The sequence below is a fragment of the Microtus oregoni genome, unplaced genomic scaffold (assembly GCF_018167655.1).
Source record: "Microtus oregoni isolate MIOR12 unplaced genomic scaffold, Mior012 000000F_ref0000247, whole genome shotgun sequence".
In the NCBI taxonomy this organism is placed as follows: Eukaryota; Metazoa; Chordata; class Mammalia; order Rodentia; family Cricetidae; genus Microtus; species Microtus oregoni.
Window position 1 is genome coordinate 28821980 of NW_024543059.1, and position 25894 is coordinate 28847873.

Sequence of the window (25894 nt, forward strand, 5' to 3'; positions counted from 1 at the left end):
AGAGAAATGGGCTTCAGTCTCTGCAATGATGACTTGAATTCTCGATTCTCACATACACCCACCTCATAAAATACACAGTTGTTCCTCAGAGTATTTGTTCCAGGATGCTCCCCAGATGCCAAAGTCCACCCATGCTCAAGCGCCCTTGCATAAAATAGAGTGCTGTTTGCACAGAACCTGCACGCTCTCCCTCGTACTTCAAGCCTAACAGATGCATCCCCATGAATTCACATAGTTGACGGTACACAGAGATTCCTACTTCACCCTTTGGAACTTTCTGGAAAGCTTTGCCCTGATAATTTGGAATCTGTGTTGACTGCATCAAAGGAATTTCAGAGGACTGGCTGTGTTACCGGAGGTTGCCTGGGCAGGTGTTCTCCTGAGCAAGGGTAATGCCGCGTGTTTCTCGCTATAGGTTCCAAGTGTCGATCACCAGGTGGCCGACTCCAGTTCCGGGGACCCCAACACAGCTGCTGGCTTCAGCACACCAGGTAATCATACCCCTCTCGGTTCGAAACACTGCTTGTGTGTTTTCCAAGGATGTCTCTTTCCTCCTGTTTCCTTCTCCCCACCTCTTCCCACCCCTCTTCTCTCTCTGTATGTAGCATGGTACCTTAGCCACAACCTTCTTCCCCAACCTAGATCCAGTACGTTGTGTCCCCAGGAGAGCTCCCACTTTCTCTGGGACAGATATTTGGTCACCTCCTCCCTTGGTGTCCTTTCTCTGTCACTTGAGGATGTGAATTTGATGAAAAATACTACTCAGCTTGAGGCTCACTCTGTTAGGACCAAGGAGGAATATTTAGTTCCTGGCACTCGATAATCTGACTCAGGATTTTTTACTTTATGGTGGTAGGAAAGTGATGTGCTGTTCAGTGGAAACTGCTTTCAACTCTGGGATTTTATATTTTCAGTAAACTGCGTGACTGATCATCACACTCCTATGAACGAGGCTTTGAATTAGACAGTTGTACTCAACCATAGGCTGCTGTGGGTTTGTGTACTCTGAGCGTGTTCACAGCAGGTGAGGCTGAGCTGTGATGCTCAGGGGGTTTAGCACGTGAGTATCCATTTATAAATGTCTCAACTTGATGAGGTTCTAGGACGTGACTGCAGTGTTCACTCCTGAGCATCTGTTCCAGGCGACTGTGACCGATCCCCTCCATCAGCAGGGGGCAAGCTGGACTAACAGGCTTCCAAGGACAGCCTGAGCAGAGGATAAACTGGACGTCATAAGCTTGACAGTTCTGAAAGGCAGATGTGAAAGGCCAGATTCCTAAACACATTAGAACCTCTGTGGTACTGACCTGGCTTGAAGGATGGGTATTAGACAAGCAGATGTACCCCAGCATCAAAGGAATAAGAGGACTGGGGTTCAGAGAATCTCTTTCTTGGGGACTTGATCCAGACTCATAGGGACAGCTTAGTTGTCATATAACTCATGACATCCCATGCCCAACCACAGTTAATCCTTGCCTCCAGTACAGAGTTAACGTCTAAGAGAGGCAGGAAGAAGCCATCCTTTAGAGAAGGAGCCCCAAGTCTCTGTGATCATGGGATTCAAAAATGATCATGCCCCTCCTTGGGTTACTCCAAGAGCCATCAGAAGTTTCTCTGGGGTTTGGTGAAGTGTGGTTAGAAGGTGATATCATACCAGTTTGCTACATTCTTGGGTCGTGCCCCACAGCTCCCAACCATGAGATGCCTACACATTTCAAGTTGTTCTAGAGAAATTATGATGGAAAGGGTTTGGCTGATAGCTGGGACCCTTCTCTGGCTATTACATAAGGATAGGCAGAGTTGGACAGAGGAATCTGGGTACTCCTTGCCCAGGAACTTATCAGTGAGCTCTGAAGCTGACCATAAGACCAAGGGAGTACTTCCAGTACCCAGTCTTCTGGTGGTGATGCCAAGTACTAGGGGCTCCAGATTGTACTAGTTAATCAATACTTTGGAGGCCTTTAGGCCAGCAGACTTAACTGTTGGAAAGACACCTACGCTCCGGTCATTGTTGTACCACAATGAGTTTGGGTCAAGGTCTCTTCTCTGGTTTTTTCTTATGGCCGTTTTTTTTTTTCTTATGTGTGTTCAGTTGCTCCAGTCCATTTTTCCTCTTGCACTTTAGTAATAATATATATGTTAGAAAATGGTGAGGGTGTAACACAGTTGTAGAGAGTTATATGTCATATGTGAGGCCATGGTTCAACTCCCATACTGGAATAAAAACAATTCAGTTAGCCGGGCGGTGGTGGCGCACGCCTTTAATCTCAGCACTCGGGAGATAGAGGCAGGTGGATCTCTGTGAGTTCGAGGCTAGCCTGGTCTACAAAAGCTAGTTCCAGGACAGGCTCCAAAGTTACAAAGAAACCCTGTCTCGAACCCCACCCCCCAAAAAAAATTCAGTTGGACATAATTATGTGTATCTATCTCTAGGTTCTCTATTATGTCCCCTTAATCTGTGTGCTGATCTCCCAATGCCATGCTGCCCACGACAGCAGCCCTCAAGTGAACTGAAAAATCTGGAAGAGTACCATTCCCACATTATTAATTAATGCACAGGGGTTCATTCCTGGGGCCTGTGATTTTCCATGTGCATTTCATAATGAGTCATCTTTACCTTCAAAAACCATTGCTGGGATTCTATAAAAACCACATTAAACCCATACAACAACCTGGAAAGACTGCTCACCTACAACTGAGCATTCCAATCCAAAAATTCAGTCCCCTTCCCTGGACCACTTCTGACTTCTCTCAACTCCCCTTGATAATGTTTAGCACCACACTTTGTTAGGTGCACAGTCATCCCTTGATATCACTGGGTGACAGGTTTCAGGACCCTGTCAGATGCCAAATCCCAAAGATATAAGGGATTTGGGTTCCTTAGGTAAAATGACAAAATACTTCATATGCATGCATGGCCTCCAATATGCTTTAAAATAAGTCACCTCGAAAGTATGCATCAATGTTATTGGTTTTATTGTTGTTTTGTTTTTGATTTTTCAAGACATGGTCCCTCTGTGCTTTGTGTAGCTAAAGAAATAGTTGAGAGTCCTACATTTTTCAGGCATCAGGAAGTAGACTGAGACATTGGGTAGTATCTTGAGCATAGGAAACCTCAAAGCCTGTCCCAGCAGTGCCATACTTCCTCCAACAAGCCATACTTCCTAATAGTGCCACTCTCTAGGTAGTTATGGGGGCCAATTACATCCAAACTACCACATTGCACTCTCTGAGCCCCATAGTCTTATAATAACATTATGATGAAAAATTCATTTAGTCCAACATCAGAAGTCCCCATAATCTATCACAGTCTCAACAATGTTTTAAAGTCCAAAGTTCAAAGTCTCTTCTGAGATTCATGTAATCTCTTAGCTATAATGACCTATAAAAAATCAAATCAAAAAGCAGATCACATACTTCCAACATATAATGGCACAGGATATACATTACCATTCCAAAATGCAAGAAAGAAAACATAGTGAGAAAATACTAAAGAAAAGACCAAAAGCCAGATGGGAAAACTCCAAACTCTGCATCTCCATGTCAAAGCGCTCTCCAGATCTCCAACTCCATTCAGCTCTGTTGACTGCTACACACTTCTTTCTCTTGGGCTGGTTCCACTCCCTGTTTGCAGCTCTTCTTGGTAGGTATCCCAAGACACTGGCTTCTCTAACATCTTGGGGTCTCCAAGGCAATCCAGGCTTCAATTTTACAGCTTCACACAATGGCCTCTCTAGGCCCTTGACACAAGCCTGGCCTCAGCAGCTTTTTTTAGGCATGGAGGTAAATTCCATAACCCATTTCTTCTATCTTTAACTCTAAAGCCAGAACCATGTGGCCAAAGTTGCCAAGTTCTGCTGCTTGCTGGGGCTGGAATATGGCCGCCTCCTTCAATTATATCTTCACCAACCTTCTGCTTTTGACCTTTCTTCACTACCTAAGCTTGGCTATCCTGAAACTGGATCTGTAGACCAGGCTGACCTCAAACTCATAGATCCATCAGCCTCTGCCTTCCCAGTGCTGGGAAGTGTACACCACCATACCCAGTTCTAAAGTTTCCTTTAATTCCTTTTCACAAGTTGGAAATTTAGCTGGTTAGGATCTTGCCCTGAGGTCAGTGCTCCCATTATTTCATTCCTTTATCTCTTCATCTCCTTGAACACAGAATTTAGCTCCATCCCACTTCCTAGTGCTCTTTTTCTCCAGAAGTATTTTCCCTTGCTCAGCTTGCTCCATTTCATTATAAATCTTCATTAGAACTATCCCTAGTAACCACAAAACAGTCTATACTGTTTTGAGATTTCCTCTAGCAAAGGAATGAATCTAAACTCTTCACTTTAACCTCAGGCAGACTCTTCAGAAAAAGGGCAAAAAGCAGCTACTTTCTTCACCAAAATATCACAAGACCAATCTCTAGGCCACATACCAACACTCTCCTCCTCTGAAACCTCTAGAGCCAGGCCCCACAGTTCATCAAGTCACACTCAGCACCACTGTCTTCCATGCTCCTACTAGGATGGCTCCTTAAGCCGCCCTTAAAACATTCCACTGCTTTCCTAACCCAAACTCTCAAAGTCCATGTTACTCCAAACAAAAACATGGCTAGGCCTATCACCGCAATACCCCAGTCCCTGATATTTTGTTAGGGTTTCTATTGCTATGAAGAGGCACCAAGACCACAGCAACTCTTACAAAGGAAAACATTTAATTGAGGTAGTGGCTTACAGTTAAGAGATCTGGTCTAGTATCATCGTGGCAGGGAGCATGGCAGTGTGCAGACAGACATGGTGTAGCTGAGTTCTACCCCTTGCAGGTAACAGGAAGTACAATGAGACACCGAGACACCGGGCAGTATCCTGAGCATAAGAAACATCAAAGTCTACCCTCCCACACAGTGACACACTTCCTCCAACAAGGCCACACCCACTCCAACAAGCCACACCTCCTATTAGTGCCACTCCCTATGAGATCATGGGAACCAATAATATTCAAACTACCACAGTGAGCATAGACACAAAAGTTTTCTAAAGCACTGTCAGAGGAGAGCTGTAGCGTCTGCCTCACTTCCCTTCTTCCCAGCATTCTGTTCTGTCTACTTGGCCTACCTAATTTTCTGTTCTATCAAAGGCCAAGGTTGAGTGGGCAAATGCAGAACTCATGCACACAGAGGGTCAGCTCCGTGCCTCAGGATTTCATTCCCTTCACTCAGGAACAGTATTGCACTTGGGATTTCCAGTCCCGTAGTCATTGAGTGTGGCGGACCACATGATAGAGATATGATTCACTCTTACATTGATCTTGTCCCTTGTTACCACGCTGAACTTGCTTTTTAGTTCTATGGTTCTTCACAGATTCTAGTTGGTTTTAAACTATCACGAGTAATAATGTAGCGATGAGGTTTGGACATCAGCAAGACCTCAGGGGAGCAACAACTCACATTTTTGGCTGGCATGTTATAAACTAGCCCATCATGTTAGGGCTCTTTATCTACGAGCCGTGTTTATCTTGTTAGTTGGAGTAATCTCCACTTCTGGAAGTGCCCTAGGATCTAACATAAGGAAAGCCAACTCTAAAAGTGAAGGTATTTTCATTCTTCAAAATAGTGAAAACCTGGGGTCACAGTGAAGTTCACTAATGAGAGTCAAAAAAAAAAAAACAACCACGTGGCACAGGCAAAATGCATTATTCTACATTAACTAAGAAAACTGGTGTGGGTTTTTTGGATGAAAAATCAGAAGTCCATTAAGATCATAACTGTCATAAAAACAGGCATGCAGCATTACCCTGGTGACAGCAAGAAAAAACAGCCACTAGTCTTGGGCTGGGAGCTTTTTCAGTATCTACTGTGATTTCATGTTTCCAGTAAATATATATATATATATATATATATATATATATATATATATATATTCAGAGCGAAGTCACACTTGCCTGTCTATGAATTGATTGTGTTAGCACTGACGGTAAGAAAACTGGATCAAGAAGAGTTAAGACAGCATGAATCGAAGCTATTTAAAATATGGATTTTGGTGTTGGGCTGCAGAGATGGCTAAGCAGTTAAGGGCACATGCTGCTTTTGCAGAGGACCCATGCTCAGATCCCAGCATCCACATCCCGCAGCACAAAACCACCCTTCCAGCTCCAGGGAGACCTGATGCCTCTAGCCAAATGCAGAGGCCCACCCCCCAAGACTTAAATTTTTTCCAAAAAGATGAAATAAATATATACCTAAATCTTTTCCAAAGGGCTGTGTGTGTGTGTGTGTGTGTGTGTGCAGCACAAGTATTTAATGCTAGTGTGTGCATATGTATATATGTATGTTTATGTATATGCATTTGGGAGCAGTACTAATATTTGATACTAATTAATATAATATATATTATATGATGCTTATATATTTGGGAGTAGCACTAGTATTTGATGCTAATATATATAATTTGGGACCAGTATTAGTATTTGATACTAGTGTATGTGTGTATGTAACGTATGTATATATGTATGTATGCACGTATATATGTATATTTATATTTGGGAGCTGTACTAGTATTTGATGCAGGGCCTTGCACATTCTAGGCAAGCATTCTACAATGATCTCCATCCTCAGTGCTCTCTTTACTTCTTATGTTAAGACAGGTTTTCGCTAAATTGCCAAGGGTAAGTTAGAAAAATACTCTATGTAGTGTATGTAGGCCTTGAACACAGTATTCCTGTCTTAAGTCTCTTGTGTAGCAGGGACGGCAGGGATGACACCACACAGCTTAACTTTACCAGAGGTGATCCTGGCACACTACTGTGTAGGTCTTTACCACACAGCTCAGCTTATCTGAAATGATCTTGGTACACCACTGTCTGGGCCTGCACCACACAGCTCAGCTTATCTGAGGTGATCTTGGCACACTACTATGTAGTTCCCTGGGGAGTAACTAGCAGAGGTTGGCTGGGGTTAATAAATGTCTTTTCTGTCTCTGAAGTTTTCTGATATGATCAGTTATTGCTTCTTTTTTTTTAAACAATCTCTTCATCTCTGAGTAGTTGTCAAATTATGTCTGGTAATAAACTCCTGGGAACAATTGCTGAGTCCAGGGGAGCGTGTATTTTAAGTGTTAATAGAGCAGCCGAACTGCGTTATAGGAAAGTTACACCAGCCAGTGAGAGCAGGGTGCCTTCCATCCTGAGGGGTTCTCTCGCCCTCCAAGGGCATAAACGTGCCCAGCCTTCGGTTTGAGCAACTTTCACAGGTCTGCCGTCCATGTGTGTATCTGGATTTGATTTGCTTCTTTCATTTGAAGCGTTTTCTTCCTTAGAAGATATTTTGGGAGTAGATTTTTGAGAAAAAGTGCTTATTAAATCAAGTCATGAGAAAGTGTGTGAGGCCTTGCATGACCTTCCTACACATGGCGAGGACTCGTCCCTGCACTGCTTCTGCTTTGGGGGCGCCATGTTCGTTATGCAAGCACAAAACTTAAAAAGAAATGATTTATTCTTCTCTCATACAGCATATTCCAACTGCAACTTCTCCTCCCTCCACTCCTATCAGCCTCCCCCTCCCTCCCAGATCTACCTCCCCTCCACTGTCTCCTCCCAGAAAAGAGCAGCCCCACCAGGAACATCAACCTAGTAAGGCCTTAAGATACCATAAGACTAGGCACAAACCATCACATCAAGGCTGAGTATCACAGTCCAGTAAGGGGAAAAGGGTCACCAAAGCAGGGAAGGATCAGAGATACCCCCCACTCCCACTGCCAGGAGTCCTGTCAAAACACCAAGACGACAACCATAACATACAATCAGGGGACCTAGCACAGACCTGTATGGGCTCCGCAATTTCCATTTCAGTCTGTGGACCCCCACGAGCCCTGCTTAGCTGATTCCATGGGCCAAAACACACAACGTTTTATTTTCAGTTTTCTTCCTTCCCTTTGCGGTTTCCATCCTGCCCATGAATTCTCCGTTCCAAACTTCAGAGGATATATGAAACTGCCGTCCTCTTATGGATTTCCTTCTCCTGAGTTTATGCCCTCCAAAAAGAAGGGTTAATCTTCCTGAAGATCCGGGTGTTTGTTTATATATGATATATTGGTACCATTTCTGTTTTGCAAAATGGACTGCTACTTGTCACCAACTGTTTCTGGGGGTGGGGGGTGGAGTAGTTAGACAAGAATGTTTTAGAATATTCCACAGGCTGGTTCAAGAGTCGGCAGTGGGTACTGAGTGGCAGGTGTCTCTGAAGTCCTGGTCTGGGGAGAGCTCATGGACACGGGGGGAGCAAGGGGCACTGACTGGGCCCTGTGGGAGAGAAGGAAGGAACAAAGCTTGAAGCATCCCACCTGTGCTGGAATTTGGGCTTCTATGATGGAGCAGGTTCCCTCAGGCAGGTCATCGCCTTGCAGCGTCTGCCCCTGCACAGAGCCAGTAATTCCAGGCAGGTGAAGGAAGTGTCGACCCACTGGGGTTTGATGTTCATGCGTGAAACAGCCCCTGGTGCAACCCATGGGCTTCTGGCCTCTGAGTGGGAAGGAAGCACAGACGTGGCCAGCTTCACTGGTCCACAGTGGCGATGCTCACAATTTAGAGTCCAGCTGGGGCTTGAGCGCCCAGGCTCCCCCGGTTCCTGCCCCCATGTCTCACTGTGCCAAATCAGAGCCTATCGCTGACCTACACCCCCACTCTGGGTTCATTTCTGCTTGTTCCCAGGAAAGGTTGATGGTGCTGCCCAGGGCCTACTCTGGGAACCAAGACAAGCATCACATGGGCTATGTTTGTCTCACATATCTGATCTAGGGACTGCACGCCAGGTACTGGTTTGGCAACCTGCCTCAGTGTCGGCCTGCTTCTAACTGTGGAGTTTATATAGGTAGGGTTTGGAGGGCAGGCATCCGGCTGATTCTGCATTCAGAATTTGTAATCACTCACCCTAATCGCCTGTTTTCTTGCAGTGCCTGCTAGTAGCACGAGTCTCCCAACATCAGAGGGTGCCACCTCACTGGGTCCAAGCCACCCCTCCCCTGATGGCACTCTGGACACCCCACCGCCACTTCTACCTACTCCAGTCTCTCACCACATGTCACCAGAAGCAACAACCTTGAGCACACAGGCACAGCCAAGCCCAGGGCGTGTGGCCCGCTCCGCCAGCGACCCCACCTCCCGCGCATTCAGTGAAGCAGGTATGGTTCACGTGTGTTCTCAGGATGTACCCAACTCGCAGGACAAGTGACCTTTGACAATTGAGGCCCAGGTCGGATCCGGGGAAATGTCATCTGCACACTTGAGGGCCCTCAGTTGGGGTGGAGGGGAAGGGAGCCTTGGGCTCTTGCTGTGTTGCCAGGGAGGCATCATTCTGGCAAGGGAGGAAGGATTTAAGACTTGAGGGTAATGAGATCCCTTTAGGTGGCCAGCAGCTCCGACCTGAGCATCAGCACCGAACTGTATGCATGCTCTGAGGTCCAGGTCAGAGCTGGTGAGCACGAATAAAGACTGTGTGTAGGCGGTATGTCCTCTGCCCTGAGTGTGTTCAGGGAGTGTCTTAGGGTTTCTACTGCTGGGATGAGACACCATGACCATGGCAACTCTTATAAAGGAAGCAAAGCATTGGAGCTGGCTTGCAGTTTCAGAGGTTTACTCCATGATCATCATGGTGCTGGAGAAGGAACTCAGAGTTCTACATCTTGATCCACAGGCAGCAGAAGGAGACTGTGTGCCACACTGGACATAGCTTGAGCATATAAGACTTCAGAGCCCACTTCCCACAATGACACATTTCCTTCAACAAGGACACATCTTCTAATAATGTCACTCCCTATGGGCCTAAGCATAGACACGAGTCTATGGGGTCATACCTACTCAGACCACTACAGGCAGCACTTACCAATGCCCTTAGCTGTTTTTATTCCAAATGGGCACGATCTAGTACTACAGGATTCCTGTGGCCAGCTGCCCATACCAGCTTCCTTGGGAGTCTTTCTCATGTCCTTGAGTCTGGAGGATGGACACAACCTTGATGTTATAGGGGAGTAATTTCTGCCAGTGAGGACTTTCTAGTGGCCTTTGACTGCATCGCAGCACAAACTTCCTCTGATGTCCATTTTTAAGGACTCTACGGAGGGCATGGGGATGCCCACACCAGCCTCACTCCCAGGTTCCTATGTAGCTGAACACGAGGCAGCCTAGAATCTGGCCATGCCAAGGAAGAGCAGCCTTTGGAAGGAAGCAAAAAAGTGACAGAAGCCAGCTATCTGGGAATGTCTTCATGGTAGAAACGTCAAATTTTGTGCCTATAGCATCTGGGTGCTACATTCCCCACCCCTTGCACCTCCATGGAGAAAGGTCAGCTCAAACCTGGAATGCTCTCTTTGCTCCTTAACTTGCATCCCCAGAGCTTCTGTGCATGCCACCCCCAAGGGCAGCACAGGAGTTTCTGTGTCCACTCCCCCTCACGGAGCTTTGAGAGAGGGTCTCATATGGCTGGAGGGGATTAGGTCCCTTCTCTGGCCTTCTGATAGCATTCTTTGGAATTCATGGTCTGTGACATACAGCCGCAAGGATGGGGCAAGGGAGAGGTAGCCACCTTTCCTTCCTGAGGTCCACACAGCAGCCTGCGACTTCAGTCTCCTCTCGGGAGATGAGACTGCCATTGTTCCCCAAGTTGATGGCATGCACCTTCTGCTTCCCTGGAGAGCCTCGGGATTGGAGGGTATTCCGAGGCACCTGCTGGGCTCCTGTGGGACCTGAACCTGGGAGAGAACTACAAGGTGACTTCCTTTTATCCACACGGCTGCTCATCCACCATCTAACATCCTGCTCAGCCCTAGGCAGCTGGTGAATTTTACCAGTGATCCTTTCTGCCTCTTCCTGTGGGGACTGGATGTTCTTCTAGTTGAGGTGCAGACAGGACTGTCCTGGACTGCTCTGGAGAGAAGTGAGGCACCCCTCAAACATTTTGACATCCACCTACTGTGAAGGGGTGAGTCATGGTGAGGGGTCCTTTGCTGCCTCTGCATCCAGCTGCTCCGGAATGTGAGTGCCTATCTCAAGGTAGTTATATCAAAGCCTGTAACTAACAGAACACATATGTTTAACTTGTTTACTTACATTTAGTTTTGTTTTGAGACAGCATCTCATTAAGTAGCCCAGACTGACCTCAATCTCCTGTCTCAGCCTCGGAGTGCTAAGGTTGGGGCCATTGCCACCCAGCTTTGCCTTATTTTGCTTTATTAAGGCAATATTAGCTCTGCCTAAGAGATTTATACATCATCATGTATTTCGTTACTTAGCTAGATCTCCCAGGACCCTGGAGCAGACCACCCAGAATGTCCATTTTGGGTGTCATATTAGGCAAGCTGATACTCAATGTGGTCCTCAGCTAGTGGACTGTATCTCGCTACCCACAGATGCCTAGCTCTTGGAGGTGCCATCTAAGCAGTGTTTGTCCCAATTTTGAGGTGAAGTGATGGTTATGACATCTAAAGGAGCCAGAGTCATTTCTCCAGGCCCAGCCTAGAGGACACTGGAGGAAGGCCCTGAATAGAGGCTGCCGTCTACGCTAACACGGGGGAGGAATCTCACTACCTCTTGCCACCCCAGCTCTAGTCTTAAACCTGTCTAGATGTTCCTCCTCTGCCCCAACAGGCCATTAGACCACAAAGGACAAAAGTCATGGAGCTGGAGAAGGCCGGGGAGAGCTCAGCAACCCCTCAGCAGCCCTTCTCTTGGGCCCACCCCTTAGTTCACTCCCCACCTCAATCCTGAGAGGTTAACCCCGACTCCCCCGATGCTGGCAGGATGCACGTCCCACTCGGGCGCCTTCTCTGAAACAGAACTCGCAGCCTACTCTTGCTCATTCTTTTTCTTTCTAGAACTTTGGTTTCGTTTGGCTCACAGCTGTTTTCAGACTTCCTCTTTCACTTTGATTTCTAGTCTCTGCATCGCGCCCCGCCACGGCCGCCGGTCAGCACCAGCTCCCGTCCGCCGGCAACCAAGATACCTGGAAAACGGACCAAGGGACCAAGCCGGAGACCTTACAGACCGTCTCCAAAGAACGGCCGCACTCCTTAGTGGAGAGCAAGGGCTACACGGACACCAGGGTCTTGGTGGCTAAGTTCTTGGAACACTCACACTGTACCCTCCCTTCAGAGGTGCGACATGTGGTGGGCACCGTCCGCTCAACAGTCACCTCGGAGGAGCCCAGGGTGGAGGAGGCCATCTTTGGTGCTGGCGTCCTGGACCAGCTATGAAGCAGCTACAGACCTGGATGTAGACACTGATGGTCCCAGTGCCTGCAAGTCCAGTCCTGCATGATGCCACCGAGTTTGACAGAGAGAGGCCTTTGGCCTGCAGGGCAGAGAACAATCAGAATACCCAGGCGAGGCTCTCTGGTGGCCCGGGCAGGGAACTGTTACTCTTTCTCCCATCGGTTGTCTTCCCAGGGACTGTTTGCCCCCTGTCCCACTAACTCAGCAAGCTCTGCTTGCGTCAGGGGGGATAGCACCTTGAACTGAAGAATGTGACCGGAATCCCTATCTAGGGACAGGTGACACTTATGGAACCTAAGGACACTGTATCTGTTCCGAATCAAGGCCTTTGGCACAAGGTTATCTTCTGGGCCCAGTTCAGCTCAGTGTTACCTGAGCAGAAGGTGGCAGCAGCAATGGAGCCATGTGACTGGTATCACTTGGAGCGGAACCTTTAAAGAATCCAGACCCATCACTTCCTTTCCAAGGAAATAGGCAACGCTAGCACAGCCTGGACCCACATTTTTGATCACTGGGCTATCATGCAAATAAATCTACCATGAAAACTCTTCCTAGGCACGCTTGGACAGCGAGCAGGTGTCGTGAAGGCTTGAAATGCCCGCCTCCTTGTGTCCTGGGCCTCCCCTCTAGGCCTCTGACTGTGAGCTGCTACCCCCACGTCCTTCCCTGGGTCCCTCCCCCATGGCCTCCCATTGTTTAACCACAGCAAATAACTGTCACTTGTGTCTTAGCAATAGGCTCCTCTCTGCATCCCTCGGAGGGCTTCCCCTGGTATCTGACATCACCCAACCGAGCTGGGTAGGTCACAATGCTGGCTAAGATGCGTTTATCTCTGCTATGTGTGCACCTTTGGCCAAGGCATGCCTTCGTGAGCCAGAGTTGCTCCTCCTCGATTCAGGTGGCAGCAGGCACACCTGTGTTGAGGGATGCAGATGGTCAGTCACTTATTTCTGGGAGAATATAGAAGCAGAGCAAAACCAGCTGGGGCATAGCCAGGTGACTTTGGGGAAGATGACCACCCCCAGACTTTCTGGCTGTTCAGACCTCATTTTCTGGCCCGATCAACAGTAACCATGTCTCAGCAATGGGTCCAGAGCAACGCTGCCTGCAAGAACTTCCTGGAAAAATGGAAACCCCATATCTGATTCATCCAAAGCAGCAGCTCCAAGCACGTGAGATCACTGTACCCCAATTGGCCTGTGAGCCTTGATATCAGCACCGAGGCCCTAAGTCTATGGAAAGTGCCAGGGTGCACCAGAGTGTGACCACCATTGGTCAGTGTCCAGCTGGTAGGCTTAAGAAGCCCTTCTCTCCACTCTGCCTGGGCTGGCCTGTCCTTCAGCTTCTACTCCCATGTCCCAGCCCCCCCAATTCCCTGTAGCCAATATACTGAGGACCTTTGTGTGTTTGGAAGCTGGGGGCTGAAGGCTTGGGAGACACCCAATGGTGGTCGGCTTTCCTTGCTCTGATGACTTGACCATTGCCGTAAGTTGTGGCCTTCCTATGGTTATGGAGCTGGAGGACATAAATCAGGCACATGATGACAACCTTGCCTTTTCCGCGGGAGACGCAATAGAGATGAGTTTTCAAGCACTTTATCCAGACTCTAAAATCCTCTCATTTTCCTCAAGTGAGGACTTTGTCAAAACCCTTACAGGTAGAATGGCCTCCCCTGAGCATATCAGCTTGAAAAAAACTTGCATAGCCTGGCCGCATGGCATTTTTATCACCTCAAAAATGAGGTGAGGTGAGGTCAGGCAGCTGCAGGGTGTCTCGTGATTGGAGGGTCCATGCCACAAGGTGCTTAAACACTTGTGGCTCTCCCCGATCAAGCTGAGATCCAAGAGAGGCCGGGCCCCACCCCACCCAACTGACCCAAGCTCTAGGGTATCTTCATGATGCATCCAGGGTGAAGGGTTTCTGGGCACAGTGCCGGACTCTGGCCTTCACGCTGCCCGTCTGCAGCAGGCCCCTGTCTGTCCTGCAGCACTCTCGCCTCAACCTGCACCGTCCCTCGGCTGCAGGAAGCCTTGAGTCCTAGGCAGGCTCAAGAAAGGGACATGCACAAACCATTCAGGCGAGGTTAGAGATGGCTCCGCTAACAGGTCTATCTTACGGACACAGAAACCACACAACTTGATGCTCCAGGGTGGGTGAGAACCCGTGACTCCCAGAACAAGACTGTTAGATGACAGGTCAGTCTGCATTCACCTTTGCAGAGCCCCACACAGTCCACATGAGGACTAGGAATGCTCAGCTCCAGGCTTACAGCCACTAGGTGATGTTCTTGCGATTTGTCTTGTCTCTTCTGGGTCCCTTAGCTCTGCCTCAGTGGTGACCTAGTATACTAGGAACCCCAGGCAATATGTGGATTCCATAAAGCAAAAACTGTCATTCTCCACATTTGCACATTTGTCTTGGAAGCTTTTTCTTTTCTTTCTTTTATTATTTTTTCTCTTTCTTTTCTTTTTTTCTTTTTTTCTGATGTCTGAACTGGGTCCAACTGTGATCATTTGGGAGGAGATGCTCTCACTCCAGGTTTGCCTGGTCCTGCCCCATCACCACCACCAAAAAACAAAACAAAACAAACAAATAAATAAAAAAAAAAAGCCAGTACCTTCTAAGACATCCTTCAAGTGTCTGCCTAGGGGCAGGAAGATGCTGATGTGAACCCACTGTGGGCATCAACTCTACTTTGAGGAAGGCAGGGTGGGAGGCCCCATCACGAGGACTAAAGGTCTCAAGGAGGCCATGATAAAATGAAATGCTTGCAACTAACCCTGGAACAGAAAGCTCATGTCGGATCTTCTGTCCCCCACTTCTGCTAGAGCAGCTGCAGCTGATGCAGAAATTGCTTTCAGGCCCCCAGAGACCAGTTTGTACAACTTGAAAGTTTGTATTTATTTAATGTACCTCAAGGTGTTTTCATAATGATCAGTGTTTTAATAAAAAGTATTTCTGGTCACTGAGGTCTAACTGGGACAAAGAGGGTCCTGGAGGGGCTGGATCTGGTGGGCCACCACAACTTTCCACCCAAAACTCAGTGCCAGGGACTGAGGAGCAAAGACAGTCCCCTGTGCCTACAGGTCCAAACCACAGCTGCCCCTCTGTGGACCTGACATTCAAAAGAACCTGGAAGTGTGGTATAATCTGACATCTTCCATTTAAGGTTCTGAACTTGTGTACCAGGGGCAAGGTGGGTAAAGAACTCATTGGACAATCATGACGACCTGATTTGGATTCCAGGAGGAGGGGAGGTGATCCTGTAGCCCCACTGCTGGGATGTGCAGACCAGCAGGATCCCAGGGGCTTGCCAGGTGGCTAGCCCAGCTGAAAGAGCAAGCCCCAGGCTCCGTAAAAGGCTCTGTCTCCATAGACAAGATTAGGTGTGACAGAGGATAACATTCCACACGTGCACAGATGGTCACTCGTGCCTGCACACAGGTGAAAGAAAACCCATGTACACCCCACACCCACTGTGTAACAGTTGGTGGATGTGGTACCCTCATCTCATCCCAGTGCATCTGTCCGGAGCTGGGCACATGCTTGTCCAGGACACACAAGGGCATTCTGCTTGGCGGGCAGCAGGTGCCAGCTCCTCTGCTCTGTAGCTTTCACCCCAGGGACTGTTCTTTTCATTCTGCAAGAACGCAAGCCATCTAGATAGCAGTTTTTGAATGTCGGCGTGGGGAAGCATTTTCTTTGTTCTCGAGCCTTCTGTCTCTGGGGAGTGGGGAGACCTTTGTGCTGTATTTCTGATGCTGTTTCTTTCCACCGCCCCTGTTTGGAGCCAGAGTCCACAGTGAAAGGCTGCTTCTCACCTGCCCCGATGGCCAGAAGTGAGGGGAGCACATGGCTCAGGCCCTTCGGGAGGTTCCTGCAGAATCACGAGCAATGAAAGCACGTGGCCGACAGCTCACGACGATGGGATCTGCTCTGCTCTGGCTGGTCAGAGATTCTGGCTTGCCAACATCTCCCACCCCAACATCCTGAGAAAAATCCCAAGTTTACTCCCATTCCTCACTCACGTCAGGGAACAGCCCACCTGTGGCCACTGAGCAAGTACAACGCAGCCCAGATGTTAATATTCTCCATGTATGTATCGCACGTGTGGAGAAATGCCAGGGTGCGGGCCGACTTCCTCTCACACACAGAGGTAGCTGATCTGGAGAAGCCTGTCTCCACTTGCTCCTTTATGTAGTCAGCAGACATCTCCAGCCACATCTTGTCCATGCAGCCGGTGAGTAGGGACCCTGGAGCTGGCCTGGTGACATGATACCATCAGTGACACCCGGTGATTTTAGCACCTGCCCTCAAACTTCTTACGAGAGCTACGAAGGCTCCAGACCAGGGAGGGGTGACATATGACCACAGGCAGACTCACAGAGCCACAGTCCCAGCTGGAAAGGAGAGGCCCGCAGGGTCCGCTCAGCCCACAAATGAGGCGCACCAAGTGCTTTTCTGTCATGACTTCAGGTTTATTAGCGATATGCAGGAAGTCTTCCTAGGGTCGGCTGCATGCAACACACAGGTTACTCCTCGAGTACAGTAATTCTAAAGCTTTAGTTACTGTGTAATAAGGCTTCTTAAGTCACAGTGTATTTCTTCAAGGCCTGAGCCAAAAAAAAAGAGACTGCCAGACAAAATGATGTCAGGTCACATTGATCGCTAATGAACAGAGCCAGCCGCTGCGTTCTGCTCCACACACTAACACTGCTCCGCGCGGGATGGCCAAGCACCTCACTGGACAAGTAATTTACACTCTCGCTGTTCCCTTCAGGAAGGGAGGAGGTCGGGGGTTTTCTGCTGTGGGCTTGCTTTGTTGGGGAGAGAGAGAGAGAGAGTGTGTGTGTGTGTGTGTGTGTGTGTGTGTGTGTGTTGCGCTATGGGGTATACGTATTTTTTTTTTTTTAAATAGGGATGTCTCCCATGCTTCTGCCTTTGTTCCTGGCAGGATGTTGCCCCCCTCAACAGGGAGCCTTGCGGTGGAGAAGGAGTCCACGTGAAGATGTCCAGGGAAATTCACAGGGTCTCAGGGGACTCAGAACAGGCGAGGACAGGAGAAGCAGCTGTGGTCACAGGTCGCCGGAAAACCTAAATGTCTTAAGAATGGCTTGCCGAGGTCAAAGTCCAAACAGTAATATTTGCTAAATAAATATGGAGTTTTGGCATTGTGACCATCATTTTTTTTTTTTTTATTTAACTCGGGAGTATCCCCTTGCTGCGTCAATACTTACAATCAGTCATAGGTTCCCAGACGCGGCACAAGCCTCATCCAGGGTCCCAGGAGCCAGCTTGCCCCTGCTCCGATGCAGATGGAGGCTACGCCAGCACATGGGCCCTTTACGACTCGGCTGGACCCCAAGTGTCCCAGCCAAAGGGAGGAGATGGCTGCAGCTGCATCACAGAGGGCTCCCTTCACAGCCGCAGGGGCGGGCACCACATTCACATTCCATAGCCTCAGGGAAGAAGAACACAGCACAGCACACAGAACTACCCGGGAGCACCCTTCATCAGCCGCGAGGAGAATGTGGCAGAGGACCGGTAAGTGTCCCAAAGGCTTGTCCCTCGACTCCCCCTTGGTAAGGACGGACTTTTTTTTTTTTTTTGTGGCAAAACCAAAAACCAAACCAAAACAAGAAAACTAGGTGGTGAGGACACACCCTTCAGGGGAGCCAGAGTTCTTGGTTGGGCTATGGGATGAGGGGTCAGGGCTGTGTCCTGGCTTCTGGCTCCTCTGGGCCCAGGTGGGTCTGCCTGGCGTCCCTGCTCCATGGTGAGGCTGGGTGTACCTAGATGTACAGCGGGGTCTCCTGGCCTGTGAGGAGTCTGAACATGGCCGCAGGCATGGTCTTCATGTGGATCTGTAAGTAGAGAGGAAGGCTGAGCTGCCCGCCACTTCCCAATCAAGTAAAAATGAACAGCAGCTGTCCAGTTCCTGGGGGAGGCTCTGAGAGGGACAGACCGGGCTGAGGCGTGGGGACCACTCCCTTTCCAGGATTTTGTGCACGGTGCAGCTCTCTTTGCCTCTCATCTCATCACACTGACACCAGAAGAACGAAGTATCAGACGTCCAAGGATGACTACAGTTTGCCCGTAGAATGCAGGCACCCCACCCCAGAGCCGCAAGGAGGATGCTGGGCATCTGTCAGGGGCACATGATAACACTGGGTGATACAAGATTTCTGGGACTAGGAAAAGGCCAGAAAGACAAGCTGTCCCAAGACTTCATCCTCTGAGGAGCAAGTAACAAATGCTTTTAACAGCCTGGTTGCCCTTGCTGGCTCTCCATAGGCTGGGTATACAGCCAACTAACCATGGAATTGCTTCCAGGGCGGTGGGATGTAAGAAGATACTGAGCCCCTGAAAGCAAAGAGCAGGTGAGCTTCACTGTCTCATCATCCCTCCTCTCAACAGGGCCATGCTCCTGGACGCAGGTGTGCTGTGTTCTTGCAGAGGCTGCCAGGGTCTCAGTTGCCCCCCAGGTCTGCTCTGCCCCAGGCAAGCAAACCCCGACTCGACTCTGCCCAGCTCATTCAGGCTAAAATCTGCAGATGTTTGCTGCATTCATGGTTTAGCTCCTCCACATCCCAGGATAGCCTTTCTCTACCCCGCCCACAATCAATGTGGAGGAGGAAGGCTCTTCCTCTTGCTTACCAGTGACTCAGTCTCCAAATGTGCTTGGGGTTAGTGGAAAATGCAGGCAGACATTTTAATCCCCCAGTTGGGAAGACGCAGCCTCAGCCCACAAGCTAAATGGAGTCTGTCACTCAACCCCCTGTCTGCTGCCTCCTTGGGTATCAATTATGCCCAGGCCTGAGGAGGCAGAATCATTTCTTGGGGTCCCAGGCCCATGCCTCCACGGGATCGATTTCTTTAGGTGTGAAGCTGAACACTCCCATAAGGACGGTCATTTCTAAATGTCTACTTAGGAAAATTGGATTTTCTTTTAGTAAGAGGCAGCCAACGGTTCCTTCCTGTCGTCTCCCTGAGAGTCAGCCATCACTACTGCCAGCCCAAGGAATGTGCTGGCCCCGGTATTTCACAAGATGCTGACTTTGTCACTGAGGGACATTAACCAGGATACCCTGAGGAAATAGCAACTCACACCCTTCCCTGCCCACAGGGGAGGAGCCCTGACCATCTTACCTGCATGGTCCCCAGGTGGCCACCAGAGGGAGTTTGGCAGGGACCTTCGAATCCAAGCCAACATCAGCTGGCACCCAACGCTTCCGCTGAGCACCAGTCTCACCCTCTCTCCTAGCACCCACACCCTTGGTCCCACTCACTGTGACCACCCTGTGTCAGTTCCCGCTGGCACACTCATCCCACTCCCCCCATACACATATATGCTCGGACTCACGTGTGCCCACTCTTACCCCGCAAATTCACAAAGGCATTTGCGTGCGCGCGCGCGCGCGCACACACACACACACACACACACACACAACCTGCATTCATGCACACCCGTTCTTGTACATGTATGCACACATCACAAACACAGCCTCACCCGCCACATTCCCAGGCACCCACGCTCACAGTACCACTCCCACTCTCCCACACCCGTGGCCTTACTCCCATCTCCCACTGCTGCACGCACAGGTCACAAACACACGTCGACCCCACAAATCACAGACCTAGTCACTCATCTACATAGATACGGACACAAACACCTCTCGCTTTTAACACACCTCATAAACATCCGTGGACATATGAAAACATATCACACACTCGCATGCATTTGTACTGACACCCCTATAATCACTAGCACCCACATTCATACCTACTCTCACAGGTAGTCATACATACCCCTACTAAACACACTCCCCGAACCTCATATAAACACATCCACACACCCACACCCTCACCTCAACTTCTCCCCACTACACGTGCTCACCACGTCTCTCTCTCTCTCTCTCTCTCTCTCTCTCTCTCTCTCTCTCTCTCTCACACACACACACACACACACACACACACACACACACGTCTCTATCCCACAAACCTCGCCCATACTGGCTAAGTCTCCGTTCTGTGCACTGTGGCATCACCCAATCTAACCTGCTCCACACCATGCACTGTGATGCTCACTTAGGAGATCCTTGAGGACAGCTGCACCCTTCCACTGGGACCCTCTTGGCCATTCTCTTGTTACCATGGAGATGACCCAAGAAGAGCTAAACTAGGGGATGGTTACAGACTAGTGAAACAGGAAAGGAAAAGCAGCCTGACCCTGGGCACAAGGGACAGCAATGACGCAGCAGCTATGTGGTGACCAGAGCCACCTGGCTTAAGGGCTGGATTTGGCAGGATTCTGTTCAGAAAAGGTGCTGGGAACTGTACCTGGTGGCCTCTGCCCAGTGACCTTTGCCCTGGGTGTCTGGGAGCACTACACCCATTGTGTTCCTCCTACTCAGGGACACTGTGAGGTGGGGACATAGTGTGCTTCTCAGCTGACATCCAGTGGCCACCGGAGGGTAGCTGGGTCACAGATGTTAATGTAGGGCATGAGCCATCATGGGGAAGTGAGTCCAGCGTCCCACAGGTCAGGCTGTCCTGAAAGGGCTACTTCCCTCAGAGCATATAATATGGCCCACAGGTTGGCTGTTAGACAGAAAAAGTAGGAGCCCAGTCATCCTGGACACCATCGTGAACAAGATGGACTTTGAGGCCGGGTCAGAGTCTTACCTCTCCCACTGAGTTAGACAGAGCCTGGACTATCTTCTCGTGGGCTGTGGCCACCACACTCTGTCCGTTGATCTCGATGATGCGGTGGCCGACGCGGACACCCCCTCGCTCCGCAATACCCCCTCTCATGAGGCTGCAGATCTATGGGGACAGGTGAAGTCAGCACACACATGGCCACCACACCTTGCACGTGTTCCACCGTGTCCCAAAGATACGAGAAGAGAAGCTACTTTTGCAGGAACCCAAGGTGTCACTCATGAGTCATGAACGAGGCCATCTGTGAGTTAGAGTGCGGTTTTAAAAAGAAGAGCCAGCAGCACAGTGTGGGTGTCAGAAAGCTTCTTCCTGCTGCTGCCAAGAGCAAGCATCTCTCCATGAGCCACACCCCAGTGCTCTTCGGAGGAAGACAGTCGGTCCAACCCTTTCCCACCTCATAGAGAGTTCGGTGATGAACTCTTACGCAGCACATGGAGTTCAGGGAAGTGACACCGAACCAGAAAATGGTACTGCATCCACTCACTCACAAAACTCACAAGAAACTAAGGCATTAGAAAAGCGGCATCCATAGAGGCCATGGGGAGGAGAGGGACGTGTCACGTACAGGGAAGAGAGGCACAAAACCTCCTTCCAGCTGCTTCCTAGGAAGCATAGTGTTAATTAGCCAGGCCATGGGGCATGCAGGAGCAAGTTTTGAGGTGGGGCTGGACCTTGCTCAGGGTCTCAGTGAGGGGCAATGATGAGGACCCAGCCAAAGGAGTCTATGAAGCTCCGGGGTGTCCCTGAGGCACCCAGCCCTACCTGGGTTTCAGTTGCCTGTAAGGTCTTAGGTACTTGCTTCAGTCTCCCTCACCACCACCAGTGGCCGCCGGGCAAGCCCATCTCTCCTGCTGAGCCTTCAGGGAGCCTAGTTCCTCTCTGCTATGCAGTGACTGAGACTCCCCTGAGCCTCCTGGAGAAGCTTGCCTACCTCGCGGCTGGTTTTGCATAAGTGCTTTTCCCATTTTCAGCCTCGTCTCACCCCAAGCACAACACATTAGTTTGCAGACAGGCCCCACATGACCCAATTAAGGCTATTTCCATATGATTCCTCCCTTCTCGTCCCACAGGATCTCCCAAGGAGTCAAGAAGTCTCCAGCGTGGAGACTCCCTAGAGTCCATACTGAACAGTTAGAGCATACAGAGCCCACCTCAAAACCCCTCTTGCGTGCCCCATGACCTTTGGAGACTAACAATTTTGTACCCAAAATTATACATTTGTTCTATCAACTGTCTCAGAGCCAGACATCTGAACTCTGCACCCCTAAACTTTTACCACACACCTCACTGCCCCCAAACAGGCTTCCCTCTACCCTACAGGCCTCCTCAGTGATAGGGTATTGCAAACCCCTTGGCACCTCCAGCACCCCTGTTACACACACACACACACACACACACACACACACCTTGCCCTCTGCCTCTGCTCTGGTCTCTGAGGAAGGGGCTCATATCCCACCTGGCCCACCACAGGGATCCCCTTCTCTTCTCACTCATCTTAATTCAGCCCCCACAGGCTCAAGCCAGAGCCTCCCCCCACTTCTTAACCAATGCCCCCTCTCCAGCCCCATGGTACACAATCTGCCTTGCAGGCTATATGACTGAAACAGAAAGGGACCTGTGACATTACTCAGGTTCTGTGACCCTACAGGAAACAGTGAAGACAGTTTCCCTCAGTGGTAATTGTCTTTCTAGAATGCCGTCTTAGTACTTTACTGCGGGGTCATTAGGGAGCCCCCACATCCCCTTGTCTTCCCTGCAAATGCTCTCCTCGTCACCCTGAAGCTCTTTCAGCTGTGTAAGCAATCAGGAACAAGGTTCCTTCTGTACTCATTTAGTGGCACTAGCTCCGCTCTTCGGGACCTTCACGCTAGGTAAACCAAGGAGCCTGAGTTTATGCTGGTCAAGCAAGTCAGAGAAGGCAGTGTCCAATTGAAAGAACTTATGCTCGAGAAGCAGGTAGATGCTTGGCCCCGCATCCCTTCCTTCAGGAAGGCCTCCTGTCTTCTTAGTGCCTGCCAGAGAGCCTGATAGGGAGCCAGGGTTTTACCCATGTCTGCTGAATGGATAAGCAAATGAATTGAATGAATGAATGAAATAATAAATAACGATGTGTTTGTTGAGCATGGTGAGAATGATGCCAGAATTTGGCTGTGTGTCCAGGATACCTTAGCTGACAAGGTTTGCCATTCCCCTTACAAGTAAGCACTTGATGAGAATACACCTCAAGAGAACACTGGTCTATGTTTGACAGATCCCAGGCCACACACTGGCCATCCCTGTCTGCCTTGGCCAGCATATTCTATCCAGATCTGTCTGGCTTGTATGTTCTCCCTAGAGCTGGCCTGGTCAGTTCTCCCTAGACAGAGCGGCACCCCAGCCTTCAGTGCCCAGTAGCTACACATGGAGTGGGTAGCCCGGGTAGGGAGTGTGGGGTAGACTCACGATTCCATTCTGCACGCTGAAGCCCAACTGGTACTTGAGGTCAGGACGCTTGATGAGGACCGTGGTGACCGGGGGACAGCTGACAATGTTGAGCTTTACCTGTGTCTGGTTCTTCAGGCCCTGCAGAGCATGGGGACATGTCACTAGCTGATCCCCATGAAGAGGAACTAAGGGGTTGAATACCAGGGTCACACTCAGGGGGTATGGGAGCGGCTGTCACCAGGCCGTGTACAAAAGAACTTTCTTTTCTCGAGGGCTATGAAGACTCCATTGTATAGTCAAAAACACTCCACAGATTGACCTCCCCAAGAGGAACATACCAGCTCAGTGAGGACCTGAGCAGGCGCTGGGGGCTCAGGGACTGCATGAGGACAGGCTAGTGAGGAGCCAAGAGCAGCTCCAGGCTGTAGAGAGGACCAGGTCTGCCCCCAGCACCCCAGGCCAGAGTGCTTTGGCCTTTCATGGCTGCAATTTAACTCACCCAGAGATGCAGATACATACAGGGCTCCCAGGACACGTAGCTCTGAAAAAGCCAGGCTGGGCCTGTAAGTATCTGTCCCATTGGATAGAGGCTACTCTAGACGGGCTCGTAAAGCCCCTCATGTCGCATTCTGGTCTTAGAAAAGTTCCTCATGTTGTAAGGACAGAGAGGCTTATCCTAGTTTCGTGGTTAGGAAGGACGGGGGGGGGGGTGGTCATGCACAGCTTGCAGTGCTGCTACCAAAACCAGCACCCTCTACCTTGAGTATTGAACTGGGCCATATGAAGACCTGACCCCACCTACATGTGTTCCTCTGCCTTGGCACCTCTCAAAGCCCTCTCAAGCTCACAGGACAGGTGGTCAGAAAGAACACCAGCCTCCCAGTACCGTGTCCACTTAAGAGAGCCTACCTTACAGGCTGCCATGACTAAGAAAACTTCCAGATGCGCCCCCTGCAGGGCTAACCTGGGAATATCCCAGGCACAGCAGGCTGAGGAGTGAGATAACTCCTTCCTTTTCCTACGCTGGCGAAGCTTGGGTCTTCCTCTGATTTCAGGTATGTGCTACTCTTGGGATCAGCTGACTGTCGTGGACCCATCCCTGGGTCTCTCTGGGCTTCAGTCTCAAGTGAGGGTTATGAGTCAAAGAGCAGCGGAGCTGAGGAGACCACCGGCACAGGATCCCAGAATACACACCTTGATGATGCCCTGGCAGGTAGCCAAGGGCAGCCCCACCAGGCTGGTGCCGTTGATGGACATGATCTGGTCCCCAATGCTCAGCTTCCCTGAGCGAGCTGCAGGCCCGCCATTCATCATATTCGCCAGGATCACAGTGGGCAGGATGGAGCCCCAGCCTGATTCCACGACCACCACACCCAAAATCTCACCCTTGTGCTTCTCGAGCTGCAGCTGCAAGAGAAAGGACACTGTGAGGGGGCACACTGGTAGCCAAATCCAGGGAAAGACATGATTGGCCTTGGTCCCTTGGATCCTGTCCTGCGAAGGCCCGTTTATCTCAGCTAGGAAAGGTTTGAGGCTGAGAGAACTTCCTTTCCTCTGGACTCATCCTGCACCAGCTTCTAACAGTATTTAGGACCCCGGAGCATTCTGGGAACTGATAAGCAAGGAGTCCCTCCCTTGCCCAACTCAGCAGGGATTCTGGGATGCTAGCATGGCTCCTGGGCCGTGAAGTTATCCCACTCACCAAACCCTCTGAGGCTATCCCATGGTCTAGCCTTTACTCTCATCTGCAAAGTCCTATTTCTTCTTTGCTTTAACGATGCCTAACTATTCGCCACATATTCAAGAAGCCAGGATGGGGCACGCACCCAACAAGGATACAGGATAATTCATTCACTCACTCCTCCAATAAACACACAAAATGGTCCCCTCACTAATCCCCAAAGAGCAGACTCATTCAATCTGAAGCCCCCAAAGAAGGCCTTTGGGACCTGCTAGGGCTTCTGTTACCAGAATTTCACTGCCGACTCACCCAGGCTCCCTATTCTCAAGATGCCTCCCATGAGCTTTGCAGAAATATCTCCTTGCGCTAAGCCGAGTGGTAACAACATTAAGACGCACATTTTCGGGGCCATTAAGACTGATTGGAATCTTTGTCTCCACTGCAAGTGTCTCATCTCACACCTGCATGCACAGCTCCAAGGCAGGAGCAAGATGCATTCTTTTCTTTTTTTTTATTATTTATTTTCTTTGTACTTTTAATTTTTTTATTTAAATTTATTTATTTATTAAGGATTTCTGCCTCGTCCCCACAACCGCTTCCCATTTCCCTCCCCCTCCCCCGATCAAGTCCCCCTCCCTCATCTGCTCGAAGAGCAATCAGGGTTCCCTGACCTGTGGGAAGCCCAAGGACTGCCCACCTCTATCCAGGTCTCGTAAGGTGAGCATCCAAACTGCCTAGGCTCCCACAAAGCCAGTACGTGCAGTAGGATCAAAAACCCACTGCAATTGTTCTTGAATTCTCAGTATTCCTCATTGTCCGC

General features: G+C 49.8%; 2 protein-coding genes across 4 annotated transcripts in view; one reads left to right on the forward strand and one right to left on the reverse strand.

The window, feature by feature from the left end:
- The window catches only part of Fam189a1 (family with sequence similarity 189 member A1), a 404848-nt gene extending 388975 nt beyond the window's left edge, over positions 1–15873 (forward strand). The window contains exons 8-10 of the mRNA XM_041651130.1: positions 416–491; positions 8937–9164; positions 11914–15873. Coding sequence (XP_041507064.1) covers positions 416–491; positions 8937–9164; positions 11914–12230 — 621 coding nt within the window. The 3' untranslated portion in view covers positions 12231–15873. The remainder of the gene's footprint in view (positions 1–415; positions 492–8936; positions 9165–11913) is intronic.
- A 644-nt stretch (positions 15874–16517) lies between these two features.
- Apba2 (amyloid beta precursor protein binding family A member 2) overlaps positions 16518–25894 on the reverse strand; it is a 212332-nt gene continuing 202955 nt past the window's right edge. For all 3 annotated transcript variants that reach the window (XM_041651126.1, XM_041651114.1, XM_041651121.1), the window contains exons 12-15: positions 24588–24800; positions 23412–23531; positions 20934–21074; positions 16518–18112 (exon numbers count right to left, since the gene is read on the reverse strand). In XM_041651126.1, the coding sequence (XP_041507060.1) occupies positions 18041–18112; positions 20934–21074; positions 23412–23531; positions 24588–24800 (546 nt within the window). In that variant the 3' untranslated portion in view covers positions 16518–18040. The remainder of the gene's footprint in view (positions 18113–20933; positions 21075–23411; positions 23532–24587; positions 24801–25894) is intronic.